Source organism: Dendropsophus ebraccatus, chromosome 4, assembly GCF_027789765.1.
Source record: "Dendropsophus ebraccatus isolate aDenEbr1 chromosome 4, aDenEbr1.pat, whole genome shotgun sequence".
In the NCBI taxonomy this organism is placed as follows: Eukaryota; Metazoa; Chordata; class Amphibia; order Anura; family Hylidae; genus Dendropsophus; species Dendropsophus ebraccatus.
In genome coordinates, this window is record NC_091457.1 from 27,834,495 (window position 1) to 27,850,915 (window position 16,421).

General features: G+C 41.9%; 1 protein-coding gene across 1 annotated transcript in view; it reads right to left on the minus strand.

Moving 5' to 3' along the window:
• PHF21A (PHD finger protein 21A) overlaps positions 1-16,421 on the minus strand; it is a 70,018-nt gene that overhangs the window by 20,546 nt on the left and 33,051 nt on the right. Inside the window, exons 5-12 of the mRNA XM_069965341.1 lie at positions 9,602-9,814; positions 6,746-6,994; positions 6,564-6,653; positions 6,039-6,323; positions 5,055-5,147; positions 4,919-4,970; positions 3,511-3,590; positions 2,304-2,364 (exon numbers count right to left, since the gene is read on the minus strand). Coding sequence (XP_069821442.1) covers positions 2,304-2,364; positions 3,511-3,590; positions 4,919-4,970; positions 5,055-5,147; positions 6,039-6,323; positions 6,564-6,653; positions 6,746-6,994; positions 9,602-9,814 — 1,123 coding nt within the window. The remainder of the gene's footprint in view (positions 1-2,303; positions 2,365-3,510; positions 3,591-4,918; positions 4,971-5,054; positions 5,148-6,038; positions 6,324-6,563; positions 6,654-6,745; positions 6,995-9,601; positions 9,815-16,421) is intronic.

Here is a 16,421-nt window from a genome sequence, read left to right on the forward strand (position 1 = left end):
AGAGGAAGAATAGGGCTGTGGGCAAAGTTCTAAATTTAGTGGCGTATACAACAAACAGATCAATGGGGCTCCATTCACCTGAGTGTGGATCTGACCTCCGCTGACGTATGGGTTTTTCTTGTACAGAGGAAAGAGCAGCAGACTGCACTTTCATATACAGAGTAGTGATGTCACAATACCAGAATGTTAAGTTTGATATCAATACCAACTTTTTTATTTCGATACTTGATAAAGTGTAAAAAAAAATTGGTTTAAATAAAAAACATAAAAATGCAAATATAAAAATGCTCTATTTTGACTCCCTTAACTTTTATCTTTCGGCCTGTAAAGGTCATTTTTTGGTGCCATGATCAGTAACTTTGGTACCACGTTTGTATATATGTGATGTTTTGATCCCTTTTTTATTAAATTTTATTTCTGGGATGTGATGTAACAAATTAGTTTTTTATGGCACTGTTTACTGTTTGAGATCGGGAATGAGGTAACGTAAAAAAAGCAATTATCCAAGCAATAATGCCAAATATGTTTCTTTTTTAACTTTTTTTTTTAATAGGAAGGGGGGGGGGTTATTAGAACTTTTATTATAGAAGCTTTTATTTAATTTTTTTTAACACTTTTAAATTCCCCTCTAGGGACCTTTGTTTGTCAATTAATAGTTTATGCAGTGCTATATAGTATTGCTATAGAATTGCATGAATCAGTGATATCAGTGCTCTGCCAATAGAGTCTGGCTGGGCCAGAGAGAAACCAACAGCAATGTAGGGTGAGTATACACCTCCAGGAGTGATGTGACCCATCTGCACCCACAGTCTGATGTAGGGGTGCTGATCGGACACCTGACAGGTGCCTGTCAGTCATCCATTCCAATGCTGTAATTGTGTCCCATTCCAGCATTAAAAGGGTTAAATAGCAGCGTAGGTCTGCTACATATAGTAGCCAAAGCCAGCTGCATATGGTGCAGCTTAGGAGGAGTTAAATGCAGCTGTCAGTTTTGTACACAGTTTAATAGCCTTACATTGTTACCAAAGGCAATATACCTTAATTTACCCTTAATTTAATTTATGTTCTGACTTCATCAAAGTAATCGGCAAATTCTTTGTCGATTACTTTGATAAAGTCAGGGCATCTGACGAAACTAGTTAGAATAGGCTTGGCATTTTCTAGATTAGGCATACCGTTATACACTATCGACATAGCGAAATCAGATAGAGGTTAAACTAGCTGCTGAAGGGAGACACTCTGTATCAGACCCACTGTTTGAGCGGATCGGTCTGATTCTCCCGTACAACGGGACAGTCCGAACACACAGATTGTTAGTTTTTTTCACCTACGGGGTCATATGGGGCATCATTTTTTTGCGCCATTATCTCTAGTTTTTATTAATACCATATTTGTGTAGTTGAGATGTATTGATTGATTTTTATTCATTTTATTTTAAATAAAATGTAATAAAAATAATCAATCCTGGCGTTTTTTTACCGCTTTTTATTTACGTCGTTCACCATGCGGGAACAATATTGACTTATTTTATTAGATCGGATGATTACACAAGCTACGGTATATTATATGTTTATTTTACATTACATACACTGATCATTGGTATGCCATAGCAAAGCACTGATCAGTGTTATCTGTGATCTGTGATACAGTGATCACCGTTCCGACGGACAGGAGGTAGGTAAGAGACCTGAAGTAACGCTGCGGGGGTCCCGATCGGTCAGTGATAGGAGCACAGCTCCTGCCACTGATGTAAGTGCCACGATCGAGGCACTACAGGGCCGTTGAGCAATCGTGGCTGCCATTCATTAACAGTGAGGACCTGGCTGCATATAGCAGCCGGTCCCCACATGCTTTGAAGTGAGCTCAGCTCCTGAGCTCACTTCAAAGCACTGCCGGACTCCATGGCGTACGGGTACAGCATGGGTCCTTAAGTGACAGGATTCCATGACGTACCCGTACGGCATGGGTCCTTAAGGGGTTAATCTTGAGGCTACTGTACTGTAGCAAAACCACATGTAAAATGCAAAAAATTTATTCACATGTGGCTTTCCTGTGGCAACCATGCCATAAATTTACTATAGAAAGTATTGCATATCCATGGTCCATTAATTTTACATTCCATAGTAAACGTCTGCTTTACAGGCTGGAGGGTTAGTAGCATGCATCAGCCAGCACTATCATGCACCATCAGTCAAGTTTCAATCCAGTCCGATAGATGCCAAATCCTACAAGACTACGAGGAAAGAAGCACAGAGACAGAGCTAGAGGGAGATGAAGTTGGAAGCACAGTTCGGAGGATTTACCTCTCTTTCTCGTTCCTGGATGCATTGTGCTATTCAGGTATGTCACTGCACTCTTCTTACGCTGGAAAGTAGAAAATAATATATTAAAACAAAACAATAAAGCTTTTTCTGTAGTTCAGGTATGTATAATGATTATCAATAAATGTTGTGTTTAATACACCATAATTTCCAAGGTTGACTGGAAACAGGTAAGGAAACAAGTTATAACAGCCAAGAGTTTGCTACAATTACCGCATTTTCCGGTGTATAAGACGACTTTTTAACTCCGAAAAATCTGCCCAGAAGTCAGAGGTTGTCTTATTTACCGGGAATGGTTGTTGCATACGGTGGGGGAGCTAGAAAACGTCTGCATCCACACCATATGCGGCGACAGCTATAAAAAACAAATGTATTAACTCACCCGTCACCCGTTCCCAGCAGCCACACGTCTCCCATTATGTTCCCGACGCAGGCAGCGTGATGCAGCGACACTGCCTGCACCGGAAGTCTCCGAAGCTCTCAAAGGCAGCCGAGCGTCTCCGATGAGAAACTTCCCTGCCCGGAAGAGCTTCAGGGACTTCTGGCGGAGGCAGTGCCTCTGCATCACGCTGTTTGCGCTGTGACCATGACGGGAGACGCGCAGCTGCCGGGAACGGGTGACAGGTGAGTTTTTCTCTCAATGGGGGAGTCGTGCGGTGGGGGGGTTCCTACATCGCGCTACAGTTAACCCCTTGCCTGACTGCAGCAGGGCTCCAGCTGGTAAACCCTGCTGTGGTCAGGCAGAGGTTAATATTTTCCAGCGTATAAGACGAACCCCTAAAAATCTTGAAAGTCAGGGGTTGTCTTATACGCCGGAAAATATGGTACATCCAGTCTAGACAATCTTCCTTCTAGACTGGATACAACTATTAAAGCTTTGAGAAGTATTATGTACTTTATGTGTCGGTATTCAGCCCCCGGATGAGGAAAGGGTCGCTTTACAGAGATTACACCCAATTTGAATAAAACTGCAAAATGTTACATTGCCAAAATATTAAAGCCAACCTACACTGGTACTGGGGCTTTTCAGTTAAAGCCTAAATTAAGGCTTTTCAGTGTGACAGACACATCAAAAAAAAAAAAGGATGAAAAATGTGCAGGAATATTAATAGCCACCATCTACATGATAATCTAGATTCTCAGTGTGACAGATCAATGATGCACAGAATGATGCGCGCTGGCCGCCCACCTCTGGTTCAAATACTGCCCCGCTGTACACAGGATTCGCCGTTGTTCTTCTTTTCCTTTCTTGCCTTTTACTCTGAATTTCTGCAAAAGGAAAAAAAAAATAATGGTTAGGACTACATTGCAGATTATACATCTGGTACAGGCTCTAGCTAAGGTGACACCATGCCTGGATTTTTGTATACAAAATTCACGTGGCGCATGTCTATAATACACAAGTGCAAATGTGAGATTATTTTGTCACAAAGTTATGTGACCGCATGTCCAGACACCTGCACCTGTAATCTGGTTTCAGAGACTATATATGGTTTGGAGGTACTGTATGTAATCCTTGTATTTTACAAAATTCAGATTTTTGGTCTCTTTTTTTCTGTTGATTCCATTAGGAAATGTGTATGTAGACAAAGATATAAGTGGTATGTTTACCATCCAGAGGTGTTGTGCTTCTAAGGGCTTGTACTTGGGTCACACTTTTAGCCACACATGATTTTTTTAATACATTTTTTATAAAAACTAGCACTTTGTACAGACAGGCGCCTTCATGTAGTTTTGTATCAAAGTGCTAAGTGGCATTTTGAACATTTTCCAGGCGTTTTAAAAATGAAACAACAAAACCCCAAACACATGAGGACATAAGTCTTTCATCCCAACATTTTAGTTTATAATTAAGGTTTAATTTGTAATAGTCAAAATGCATGAAAATTATCCTGGCAAAATGCCCAAACCCTCCTGGAAATAAAAGGGTTAAACTGCTATACTTCCTCTATTTATTATATTTGAATACAAATGTTACATAATACAACTTTCTCACTTTAAGTAGCAATAATTATATTATTTTATTACCTGCAGCAACAGTTGTGTAAACCTTCATTGATTTTAATGATCGACCATCAGATTAGTCTCACACTTTTCTCTGAAGTAAGCTTTAAGTGGGGAGTCATATAAAAAATGTTTTTGTTTTTTCATGGGGGGGGGGGATCGCCACAGCACCTCTAGAGGCCCGCCAGTGGCGGATTATAATGTGGGTAGCCAACTGTGTTGGGACACCTGCAGCAACGGGGAGCGTGTGGGAGGTGAGTTGTGTTCTTTCTATTCTATTTATCTACAATGGGGGCAATCTACTAAAGAGGGACTATACTGAGGGCCATATACTGATGGGGAGACTACACTGGGGGCCATCTACTAAAGAGGGACTATACTGGAGGACATATACTTATAGGGAGACTAAACTGGTGGGGGCCATCTACTAAAGCGGGGACTACAATGGGTGCCATCTACTAAAGTGAGCTCTAGGCTTAATTACATTAGTCATCGTGCAGTGTAATACAGCCCTAAGGCATAGCAAAAAAAAAAATCAGCAAAAAAAAAATCACAAACATGACTAGAAGAAGTAAAAAAGTAATTTTACCCACCTTCTAAATGGTCATGCGTTACCAAACCTAGCGACACCATGAAGGCAAGTTTCTGAAAAAAAGAATATAATATTAATTTTGGTGTAAAGGGAAAGAAGCAACCAAGCAGCAGAGGATTCCTCTCCTGACTTTGTACCTGTGGGTTCTCCTCTCGTTTTGGCTTGGGGGCAGGCTGCACTGCTGGACTGCTTTCAGTTGGCTTCTCTGTTTCCACCTGAGTTTTAACCGTCTGGAGGGTGAGAAGCAAACACATTAAATATTACTCAAAATCTCACAGCAATACTCACTAAAGGCCGTATTACACATAGGGATTATCGTTTAAAGATTCGCTATAACGATGAATTGCTAGTGAAAACTATTTTGTAGCGAACGATTCTGAGGTTATTACAGTCACCAATTACTGTTATGAACAATCGTCTTTATGCCGTTATAAGGTCGCTAATCGTTCCTCAGGACAACCCACACAACATATTTTATCGGCAAACGACTTATTACACGAACAGATATGCGAACGATCAGGGAACTACTAATGATAATTTTTCAACATGTTGAAAGATTAAAATGAACGGTTTTTCGTTCGCTGGGTGTTATTACACAGACAGATATTCGCAAATTTTCGATCTTTACAGCGAATTTTAAAACTTTAATTGCTTCGTGTAATAGGGCCTTGAGTAAAGAAATTCTACAGGTAAATTGTAATCCTGTAAGGAAAGCACAAATCTATTGAGTAGAGATTAGCGAACCGGGTTCGGGTTCAAGTCAATCCAAACCCGAACGTTCGGTATTTGATTAGCGGGGGCTGCTGAACTTGGATAAAGCTCTAAGGTTGTCTGGAAAACATGGATACAGCCAATGACTATATCCATGATTTCCACATAGCCTTAGGGCTTTATCCAACTTCAGCAGCCACCGCTAATCAAATGCCGAAAGTTCGGGTTCGGATCGACTCGAGCATGCACAAGGTTCGCTCATCTCTACTATTCAGTAATCTGCACTTATTCAGCAACTAGATAACAGGAAAAAAGAAACTTCAGCGTCAGTAGTTAGTGGGGTTCATATTCCCTGTTAGAGCCTGTGCCTCTGTACACACACCTGAGCCACAATGAATAAGGGTTGTTACCTGCTTCTCCAGGTTTGGTTTTGGAAGCTGCAGAGTTTGTGGAGCTGCCAGTCTCGTGCCTGGTGCAGCTATCACGATACTGGTGAGCTGTGCTGTAGGGAAGGCTTTGGAAATGGCCGTGGGTTGTCCATTCACAATGCGTACAGGATGGATAGAATTCTGAGACGTAGACGTCAGCTTTGTGGTAAGCATAACCGGCCGCTGAATGAGCTGTGGAGCTGCCAGCATTGGAGGTGGGGCAGGAGCGATTGGGATGTTGTTTTGTGCAGCTGGCTTGGGCCGCACCTGATACAAAAATGACAGAAAAATAACTTAATAAAGTACAGTTGGCAAGGAGAAAACAAGAAATTCATCAATTAGTTCCAAGGGTAAGGTCACACGTAATCAGCACTGGGTAGCTGAAATGCACACCAATATAAAGCGGCACTGCAATTTTGTGGAGCTTTTACATTGACATTTAATGACGATACAGTAAAACCTCTGTCTGCTGCAATAGCAGAAATATCAAGAGGTAAATGTACTCACTTGTGGAAGAAATGTTGGACGAGGAGTGAGCCGTGGGGGTGGGATGAACTGGGGAACTTTGATAGGCTGAGACGTTGTTGCTTGGACCTGCTATACAAAAGGGAAAGCCTACGGTATTAGAGATCTTTGAACAGCGCTAAACATCAATATGATATGTATAGAGATGTGCAATTGTCGCTCACCAGAGTAACAGCATTTTTTGCCACTATCTGAAAGGTCTCTGTTCCCTGACTGGTGACCTTATTAGACGTCTGCAGGTTTACCGCGCCGCTCTGGGCATCAGAGCCTAGGACCGCTTTCTGGCTGTTGATAGCAGTCACCATGGCAATGGTTGGTCTTTGTCCCATAACTGAAGTGGGCATGGATGCTGCTGCGGCTTTTAACACGAGAGGTAGAGTCTTTGCCGTGATCATAGAGGCTGTGGCCACAGTCTGGGGAGAAAGTAGACAGACGGGGTCAGGGTCACTCTATAACTATACCTACCATAAAGCAGACTGCTAACCTATAAGACAGAAAAGTGGTCTGCTTTACCATAGGTTTAATAATGCAATATAATAACACTGTATACACAAAACTACCACTGTAAAAACTGCAAAAGATGGCTAAAGGCGGACAGCAAAACTTGTTGGCTTATTAGGATAGACCATCAATACTCTATTGGGGGCACTCCTATGAATCAGAAGACAGGAGGGCAGCAGCAAAGTATTTCCTTCATTGTTTACCAAGCACAGCTCTGTACTTTGGCGGAGACTGTCTAGGATTTCAGAGCAGCAGAGTCCTATTCAATACTAGGCTCAGCCACTACTAAGCTCTGATGGCCCACCAACCCACCAATAGTGGACGATGGATGAAAATAAATACATGAGAATAAAGACTTATGCACACATTACAGATCTATACTGAATATATAGGTCCCTATTGTACCCACGTGTGCCTGTGATACTATGGCATGCTCAATCTCATGCTGTACGCTGTCAGGCAATGCTTCTCACAGAGGCGTCATGTGGTGGATATGGACCTATGGAGAGTATGTGTTGCCAACCTGGCCATGGTTTGTGCGTGGACCCTTCAGCTCAAATACACATTTAGCGTTGTTGATTTCCCTGTAGCGTAGATGAACATGTGTCTACTACCCGATACGTGTAAGAGCTGGGCCGGTCCAATTTCAGAAAATCATCACTTGCAGCACATTGAGTCTGCATGACTTACTTATTACCACTTTATTATATACTTGAATAGGTTCATTTTAATTTCCTGCTCGGCTCTAGACCTAACTTTTACTTCTCAGCTATTATTTATATTTTGTCACCATAGAGACCTGTAATAACTGCAATAAGCCGAGAAGAGACGCCTCAGTAATGCTCGGCTTACAAAAGGAGTTTTTTGCCAAATGTGACAACAGATGACAGGTTTACTCGTCCTCCAGACCATCTTCGATCAATACCTGCATGTTTCCTCCCCCCTGACTTGTCCACGGAGTTGCTTTTTTCAATCTGTTTGTCATGTATTTACTACCATGAACCTAATGATAGATTTATTGTACAGGATGCAAATATTTGTATAAATCTCAAGGAGGCCTATTGAGCCATTTTTGATCTTAAAGGGAAAGTGTGTCCCAATGCCCTTCTAAAACCCACTGACACGCTATCCCCCTGCAGATATGTACCGCATGTTTGTGGCGCTGTTCTTCTTTTTTCTCTAGGCCCTGCTGTTTTGGAGAAGTTTGATCCACAGCAAATACACAAATCAGCTAGTTAGGAGCACTGGTAGGCGTTCCTCTGCCCCACAGAGCACCCCCTTGGCCCGTCTGCCACCTTTTTCGGTGATGCCTTCCCTATGTACATACATGAATGCATAATCAGGCCGGTCTTTGACGCGCATGTGCAGGAAGAGCTCCTGTACGGAGACAAGCTGTTGCTGCGCATGTGCGTCAAAGATTGGACTGATTATGCATATTTGCGCTAACTTTTCCAAATGGCGGGACATAGAGAAAAAAGAACATCAGCACCACAAACATGAGGTACACAGTTGCAGGGGGATATCAGCAGGTTGGTTTTGCACAAACATGCTGACAGTTTCCCTTTAAAACATATCAACGCTCATTTGTGTCCTTGCGTGGCTGAAAGTCCAACTGTAAGGGCCTGTTCACACTGAGCAAAATCGGTGGAATTCAGCTGCAGAATCCTGCCTATCTTAGTGTCAAACAATATCTATGGGAGGGCTCATGTGCATCCACCGCTCTCTGCTCAAGGAACTGACACGTCAATTCTTTGAGCGGAGAGACGCTGAAGCGGAGGCACGTGAGCCGTCCCATCGACACAGACGGCAGGAGAGCTGTGCCGCGGATTTCTGATGGTTTAAGGCTGTGTTCACACTATGTTTTTGAAATCCGTTTTTTCTTTAAAAAAAAAACTGATAAAAAACGGATGCATATGTGTGCATCCGTTTTTCCATTCACTTCCATTATTTAAAAAACAAAACACGGATTAGTTTTTTAAACGGACACAAAAATGAGGTCGACTACGTTTTTGTGTACGTTAATAAAAAAAAAAAAAAAAAACTGATCCATTTTGATCCGTTTTTTTTTTAAATAATGAAGTCAATGGTAATGCGTATAAAAAAAAAACGGATGGAAAAAACGGATGCATTGTGTCAGCATCTGTTTTTCCATTGAATTCCATTATAAAAAAAATGGATCAAAATAGATCTGTTTTTTTTTTAAACAGACACAAAAATGAGGTTGGCGTTTTTGTGTACGTAAAAAAAAAACGGATACGTTTTGATGTTTGTTTTTTTTTAAATAGAAAAAAACCCGATAAAAAAAGACGAATTGCAAAAACATAGTGTGAACCCAAGCGTCAAACTCAGTGATTGGCACCCAATTATATAGCCTTTACATGGCTTGGTCAGTCACATGACTCTTGCCAACTGTATGTATCCCATAAGTTTGTCGTTTGCTGGGTGTTTGGGAGGTTGGCAGCTCACTTACATGTACTTGGTAACTCATGATCTTTAACGTGGCAGGTATAGGCACTCACCTGTGCGCCACTCAGGCCTGGAAGAGGTGATGTGGATGCCTGTGACAATGGCTGTGGTTGGAGTTGCTGTAGTTGTATCTGATGTGGCTGCGGCTGCACTTGCGGTGTTGGCGGTTTGCTTTCGAGCTGAAGCAGAGGCTGGATAAGAAGTTTGTTGTCTGGGAGTTCCTGTTTAACTATGAGATTCTTCCTAAGCTGCTCCACTACAAGTTTCTGAAAGTCAAAACAAGCTTTTGTAAGTGAAGGCATATTACAGCACATTACATGGAAATATGGGTAATCTTTATTGCTGAAATGCCACTTGTGGAGACACTGTCAGACATGATATGCAGGGAGATGAGCTGTTGAGAGGCCTTTCATACAAAGTCATAATAGAAACACAGTCAGGCAATTTTCTGGTTGCTTCATGCAGAACAAAGGCAATTCTGGGCATAAAGCATGCAAACCTCTTCATAGAACCACTTTGGGATATAATAGACGCATGTAATGATTATATTCATTAAAACTCATAGCACATGATCCATTAAGTGGGAGCAAGGTAAAGCCATGGGCATAGGACCGGTTTACTTCTATATAGCCTTCACAGCTTCATTCTCTACATAATATTCAGAACAAAAGCAACTCAAAAGGCATCAGAAATAAAAGTCACATCTCTATGAAGAGTAATGGAGCCTCCCCAGCCCTATATAGATAGGAGAAGAGGAAAGCGTAGGAAATATAGGTAAGGGAGGCCTGGCAAACTCACTGAGCCAAGGCGGCCAGCTGGCAGTCACTTGTCAAAGATAACTGTCTATTGGGTTAAGCAGGTGTCACCAGCAGTGCTCTTCGGCATGCTCCTCCTAGTTGTCACCCTGCTCCTACAGACTCTATACTCACAGGTCACATACAAGCGCCAGCTCAAGGCCTAACTACACTCAAGATCCCCAATGTTATTAAGGACCCTTCCCATGATCCTTGAATCTGACCCATAAGGCCCTTTTGGTTCCTGCTGTATGGATTGTTCTTGCTTCTTCTCTTACTGCTATGGCTAGCCACTCGCTGCCAGTCCTGACCTCTGCCTGACTACCACTTATTACTAAATTGTTTGCCTCCACAAGGATTTCTGCCATCTTGGTACTGTGTCATGGTGTCTACACTCCACTCATTAGCCAAATCCACTAGTGGCCCAGTACTCCGATTGACCTTATTATAACAGGTATGTTACAACTGACTTAAAGGGATATTCATATCTCAACTAACATAGATAAATTTGTTGAGCTTGTAAAGTTCAACATTTTTGAAAATACGTTCATTTAGGAAACTTGTCTCCGCACTTCTTCTCTGCTCCTTGTCTAGGTTACTGATCACCACTCTGCTCTAAAAGCATACATACATACATTATATATATATATACACACACACACACACACACCGTATCTCAATATATCAACTACACATACTGACTGCTTTTACAGTAAATGTATCTGCAATCGTACTGTTATTTGTTGCAAATGGAATACCCCTTTAAAAGCAAACAAAAACAAATGTCTTTTAAGCAACTTTATTCGTACATTAAAAGTCAACAATGGCCATTACTAGAAAGCGATAGAAGGCTGGCTGCAACAATACAAGCCCTCATTTACGCTGAAGCAGCTCAGCAGAAGGAAACCTGCTGCTACAAGCATGATAGAGCCAGATGGTTGTAACAAGAGGGGAACTCCAATCACAGGAAGAATAGTGGGGGGATGCGTCCCGTACAGAGGGCTCCAAGCAGCGGCACACATAGCTACCAATGCTGCCAAATCTACGTCTACGTTATCTACATTTTCACCTTCTTTTCCTAAAGTATGGCTCAAACAATGCTGTAGGAATACAGACTTGGTAGGCTGCTTTTCCAGCACAGGATATTCCCCAACTACAACTACCATTGTGTCCTGACCGCAGCAGGCTGTTAGGGTATCCTGGGAGTTGTAGTTCTGCAGCAGCCATATAAACACAGCTTGGGGAACCTATATTGTCCTTCACTCCACTGACGTCTTTATAAAAGGCAGAGCGTGCACATTTATTGGTTCACTATCCAGACACAGATGTAAACAGGAGACTACCACCCCAGAAATAACATTATATATAGTATTCATTCTGCCTTTTAATTTCCTCTTTCCCTTGGGATGTGAAGATGCAGTAATATAAGTACATTGAGAAAACGCCATAGACTCATTTACTGTCTGTGGGAATGGATTGCTGCGTTGACGACTTCTTTGCTTTTCATTAACTAGAAATGAATCCTGTCAGATAAACAGACTCCCAAAAACGTCTGCATTGTGCGCCGGCTCCTATCATTTAATTGTTTTTTTTTTTCCCCCTCTTCTTCCTTCATTCCACACTGTTGTCTGTCACCGATAAAACCGCTATTCACTGGAAGGCATGGATGTAATGAAGAGGCAAAGCACATTAAACGTGATGTGTAATGCAGTGAATCAGCCGCTGCCGGAGTAATGTCCAGGCCATTTATCCACCTGATTGTGCACTTCATGTCTTGCTCCTTCTTTCTTGTGTTCATGTATAATTGAGCTGAGTGCGTCTGACTCGAGTAACAGAGCTGTACCGGGGTTTTTATTTTTTTTTCTCTGCTTAAGTCTGCAGTATTAAAATGTTCCCGTTGTCATGTACGTGGGGATTTGCCGTCTCCAAAAGGCCTTATCGAATGCAGCCAGTTGTCGCTGCAACAGCAGAAGGGCAGGGGAGCTCTCATAATGGAGTATAATTATAAGGGAAGGTGAACTCTTACACCCCTCGCTCTTCTCTTCCTGCAAGACGGACGCTTAGCAATCCAGTACAAATAATCACAATTTTGTCCCCGACTTTCTAACCATGAACCGCTCATCTATCACACTGGTATCGCTGCATTAAGACATTAAAGTGCTTATTTACATCCATTTACATTTCAAAAGGCAGCCTTAAAGCTGGAAAATCCAGCCCAAGTTAATAACCCAGCTTGGGGTCCCTCACCAAATTGTAATAAACCAAGCAAATATCCATCTGGGAAGGCCCGATATAAAGAAACTTGGGGGGACACTTACTATTGAGTCTAAAACATGTGATTTTTCTACAGAGTTTTTGTTTGTTTATTTCCCAGCCGAATAGGAAGAATTTAATAAATAATCATTAATTTGTGAATAAAAATAATCACAGAATAATTGCAAAAAATGCACAAAAAATTCACCTACTGCTGACCAGATATAGGCCGGCACCTGTTTGTACAATATTTAAAAAATGATAAATGGGGTGGAAATCCTGGATTATGTAAATTTTTAAAATTGCACCTATAAATGTTTACCTACCAAATACTGGTTCATAAATAGAACTTTGTCCCAAAAAAAAACATATATTCATGAGAAAATAGGCGCAAAACCCTTGATAAATGTCCCTCCAGGTCTCTAGTTTGCAAAGCTTCAACATTAATGTAGACATGTGCGTTCTTCATACACATACATAATCCTCAGAGTATAGGAGGGGGGGGGGGGGGGTTACTTCCCGCTTGGTGGTCCACTAATAGGACATGACGTCTCATGTTTCTATGTTGTTGCACAAGATGTTTTTTTTAAAAGGAAAATACATTATGATTCAACTTTGAATCAAAGGAGTCTCCTTTGAAGAGGGATTATAGTTTATTTACTGATACCAGCTATAGAACAAAGCTTTACACCAGGCTGTAGACAATCGTCTGGACTGTAGCTGTCAATAGTGAAGAGGGTACTGAGAGTATAACTAGTGGAATGGTTAGAGTCTGACTAGTGGGACCCCCGCAGATTGCAAGTGTGGAGGACAAACCTTTCCCGAATTAATAGAATGGTGTAAATAGGGGAATAACTTTCTAAAATGACAATAATATGTGCACAGAGCTGGGCTTATGCATATATGCTTATTATAGCTCCAAGTGAGGGGATGCGATCTGAGCCTTTATAAAGCAACGTCTCCCGACCTCACAGGATGGGATGTGACCCCGTATACAGCTCCCCCATAGCCGTGTGCACAGAAGTCCCCCCCCAAATATCTATGCACAGCGTTGTTCTTTCCTGACATTAATCAGCAGACGGCCCCTCTGGGAAGGGGGGAGCATGTGACATCTGGCTGCAATTTCCAGCGCGTTATGAGCAGAATATAAAAGGTCAGGCACTTCAGGTTGGCATCACTGTTTTCAGACGTCAAAGTACCGGTGTAATTTCCAGGAGCCCTTTCTAAAGATTTTATTATCCAGAGTAAAATGAATTTTTAACATTATACATTATCTGCATTTGTGGAAAAAGTAACTAGTGGCAGGTGCTTTATTGAAAACATATCTTCTTCCCAGCGCTTACTATCTACTTTCGGAGGTGAGAAGGGATGGGTGTAAGTATAAATCCTCAGATGTGGGTAAAACCATTAGCTGCACGATGGTACAACGACCTCGGTCCCCCTCCCTGAAGGTATGCTTCCAAGGGAAGGGAAGAGCGGAAGTAAAATGCCAGAGAGCAGAAGACATAAGATGAGTGCTCAGCATTGTCTATAAGCCACATAAAGAATGAATGAAGCAATGGCCTTGCATACATGCTCCATTCATTTAGTGAACACTTGGCCTCCATCTGGATACCTTGTAATAGGAAAGTACAACTGTAATAGAAAGACGACTACCAGGAAACTGCTGTAGGATATTGAGGAGAAGTCCAGGCATTCCTGATGACCAGGACCAATGTATTCGTTCATGTGTCAGACCCATAGTAAGGCCAGGAACAGTGTTCGTCATTCAGATGCAAAAATGCAGCCATATTATGTCAGTCTTAGGGCCATATTACACTGGACGATTATCTTTTGAAAAATCGTTACATCATTCGGATTTAAATCATAATCACTTCGTGTAATAGCAGGCAACAATTAAACGAGAAATCGTTAATCGTTTGATAGGATCTGGACCTATTTTCACAAATCGTTTGTACATCGTTCGGTGTAATAACACATTGTTCGGACGTTCCCTGGACGAATACAAGAATGACCGTAAATAACGATCATCGTCCTGCGTAATACAATGAACGTTTTAAGATCGTTCGTCATAGCAGTCGTTTGAGATAGCTTATCGTTAATCGCCGAAAAAAACTTCCAGTGTAATACCACCCTTAGTAAGGGGGAGTATGGAGGACTGCTAGCATGTAAATATTAAATCTTAGGCTCAGAATTCATAAAAGGGAATGCAAAAAACAAAACACAACAGGAAAATTGTCCATCCTCTTGTCTATGTAGAAGCATGTAAGCATACACACGGCACTGGGGTACGCTGAAATCTTTCACAGACTAGGCGTGGAGGACATGAAAGCCGACCTTACACAGTGAAGCAGAACTCTCCGGCTGTCTGTCAATCATGATGCAAGACTGCTTTTTTCCCCCTTACCGCCCTCCTTGAGCACTTCTGCCAGCGAGTACAAGAGGGAGCTGTATGTCAGCCACTTGTTTCTATGGCAACACAGATGGGTCATTTTACAAAGACACTTATCAATGGTAAAGCATCCCGAGACCGATGATCAATTTCCTTATGTACACTAGAACAGTAAGGGAACACGTGACCGCGCATACTAAGAGGGCTGGCGGGGGGAAAGAAGAAGTTCCTCCATCCTCATGCATATAAAAGCTGTTTACATCTCTCGGAGCACGGCTCTGCCCATGATCATATTAATGGAAAAGAAGAGTACAATTCAGTGAACACCACCACAGATTTACACATCACATGGCGGTATAGTATTTCAGTGTATCTACAGGGATACAGGAATTATGCTGCATGATTGCTGCTATGAACTCACGTCATGTATCAGGCTGATAACTTATTAGGATTACTATTTGTCAGTGAGGAAAAAGTCTATGGAGTCTGGACCACAAGATGGACCGTAAGGACCGCGACAACAACCGTCATGTGCACAGGCCCATAGATACAGTCCACAGCTGCAGACAGCATGGGGACCCTAAACCACAGCTGTGTGCGAGGTGCTGTATAAGATAGATAGATATGCAATTGGGAAGACAGCGTCCTTTGCGAGTTAAAAAACTTTATTTGCCATATACATACACAGAAAAAATAACTACGTTTTGGCTCCTCTAATACATCTTAAGCCTTTCTCAAGTACTACATTGAGGGTCTCCAGACTTGACAGTGCCTTGCCCTTTTATTATTGTACTGTGCTGTGACAAAACTGACAGCGCCACAATGACTCGGAAACATACACCATAAATATGAGAAAAAATACACAGCAGGGTTTCAAAAATCCATCAAAAGAAAAACCTACAAAACTAGTAAAAAAACACCAAAACAACAACAAAACACAACAATGGAACAATTTGCACCTTTCCAGCTTCGTAACCTTTTTCATACCACATGTGAACCCAGCCTAAGGTTACACACGGGTGTATTACAGTTATCCCTATTACAGACTCAAGTCCTAGTCTGACCTCAAGTCTGATGACCTGAACTGATGGCTGTCAGGATGGGGGTGGGGGTGCATCATGAAGCACCATAAAACCTGTAGATTTCTTTGTTCAAGATAGAAAACAGTCATTTACAAGCAAACAACAGGTCTTCAGGAGTCCATGCATGGACAGAGAGGATCTTTTATGTGGACTTATTTGTCCAAGACTGTCCTATGTCTGCTAACTATACCTTCTTGACCTTCGCTGTGCACTTATATGATCGCACCAAAAAAAACATTTATTTTCAGTAAAAGGAAGAAAAGAAAACCTGAATGTTTTGAATTTTTAAAAACTGAAGGCAAAACTGTGTAAGTGCAGCTGAGGGCACAGTGTCTGCTGGGCTGCCGGGGGC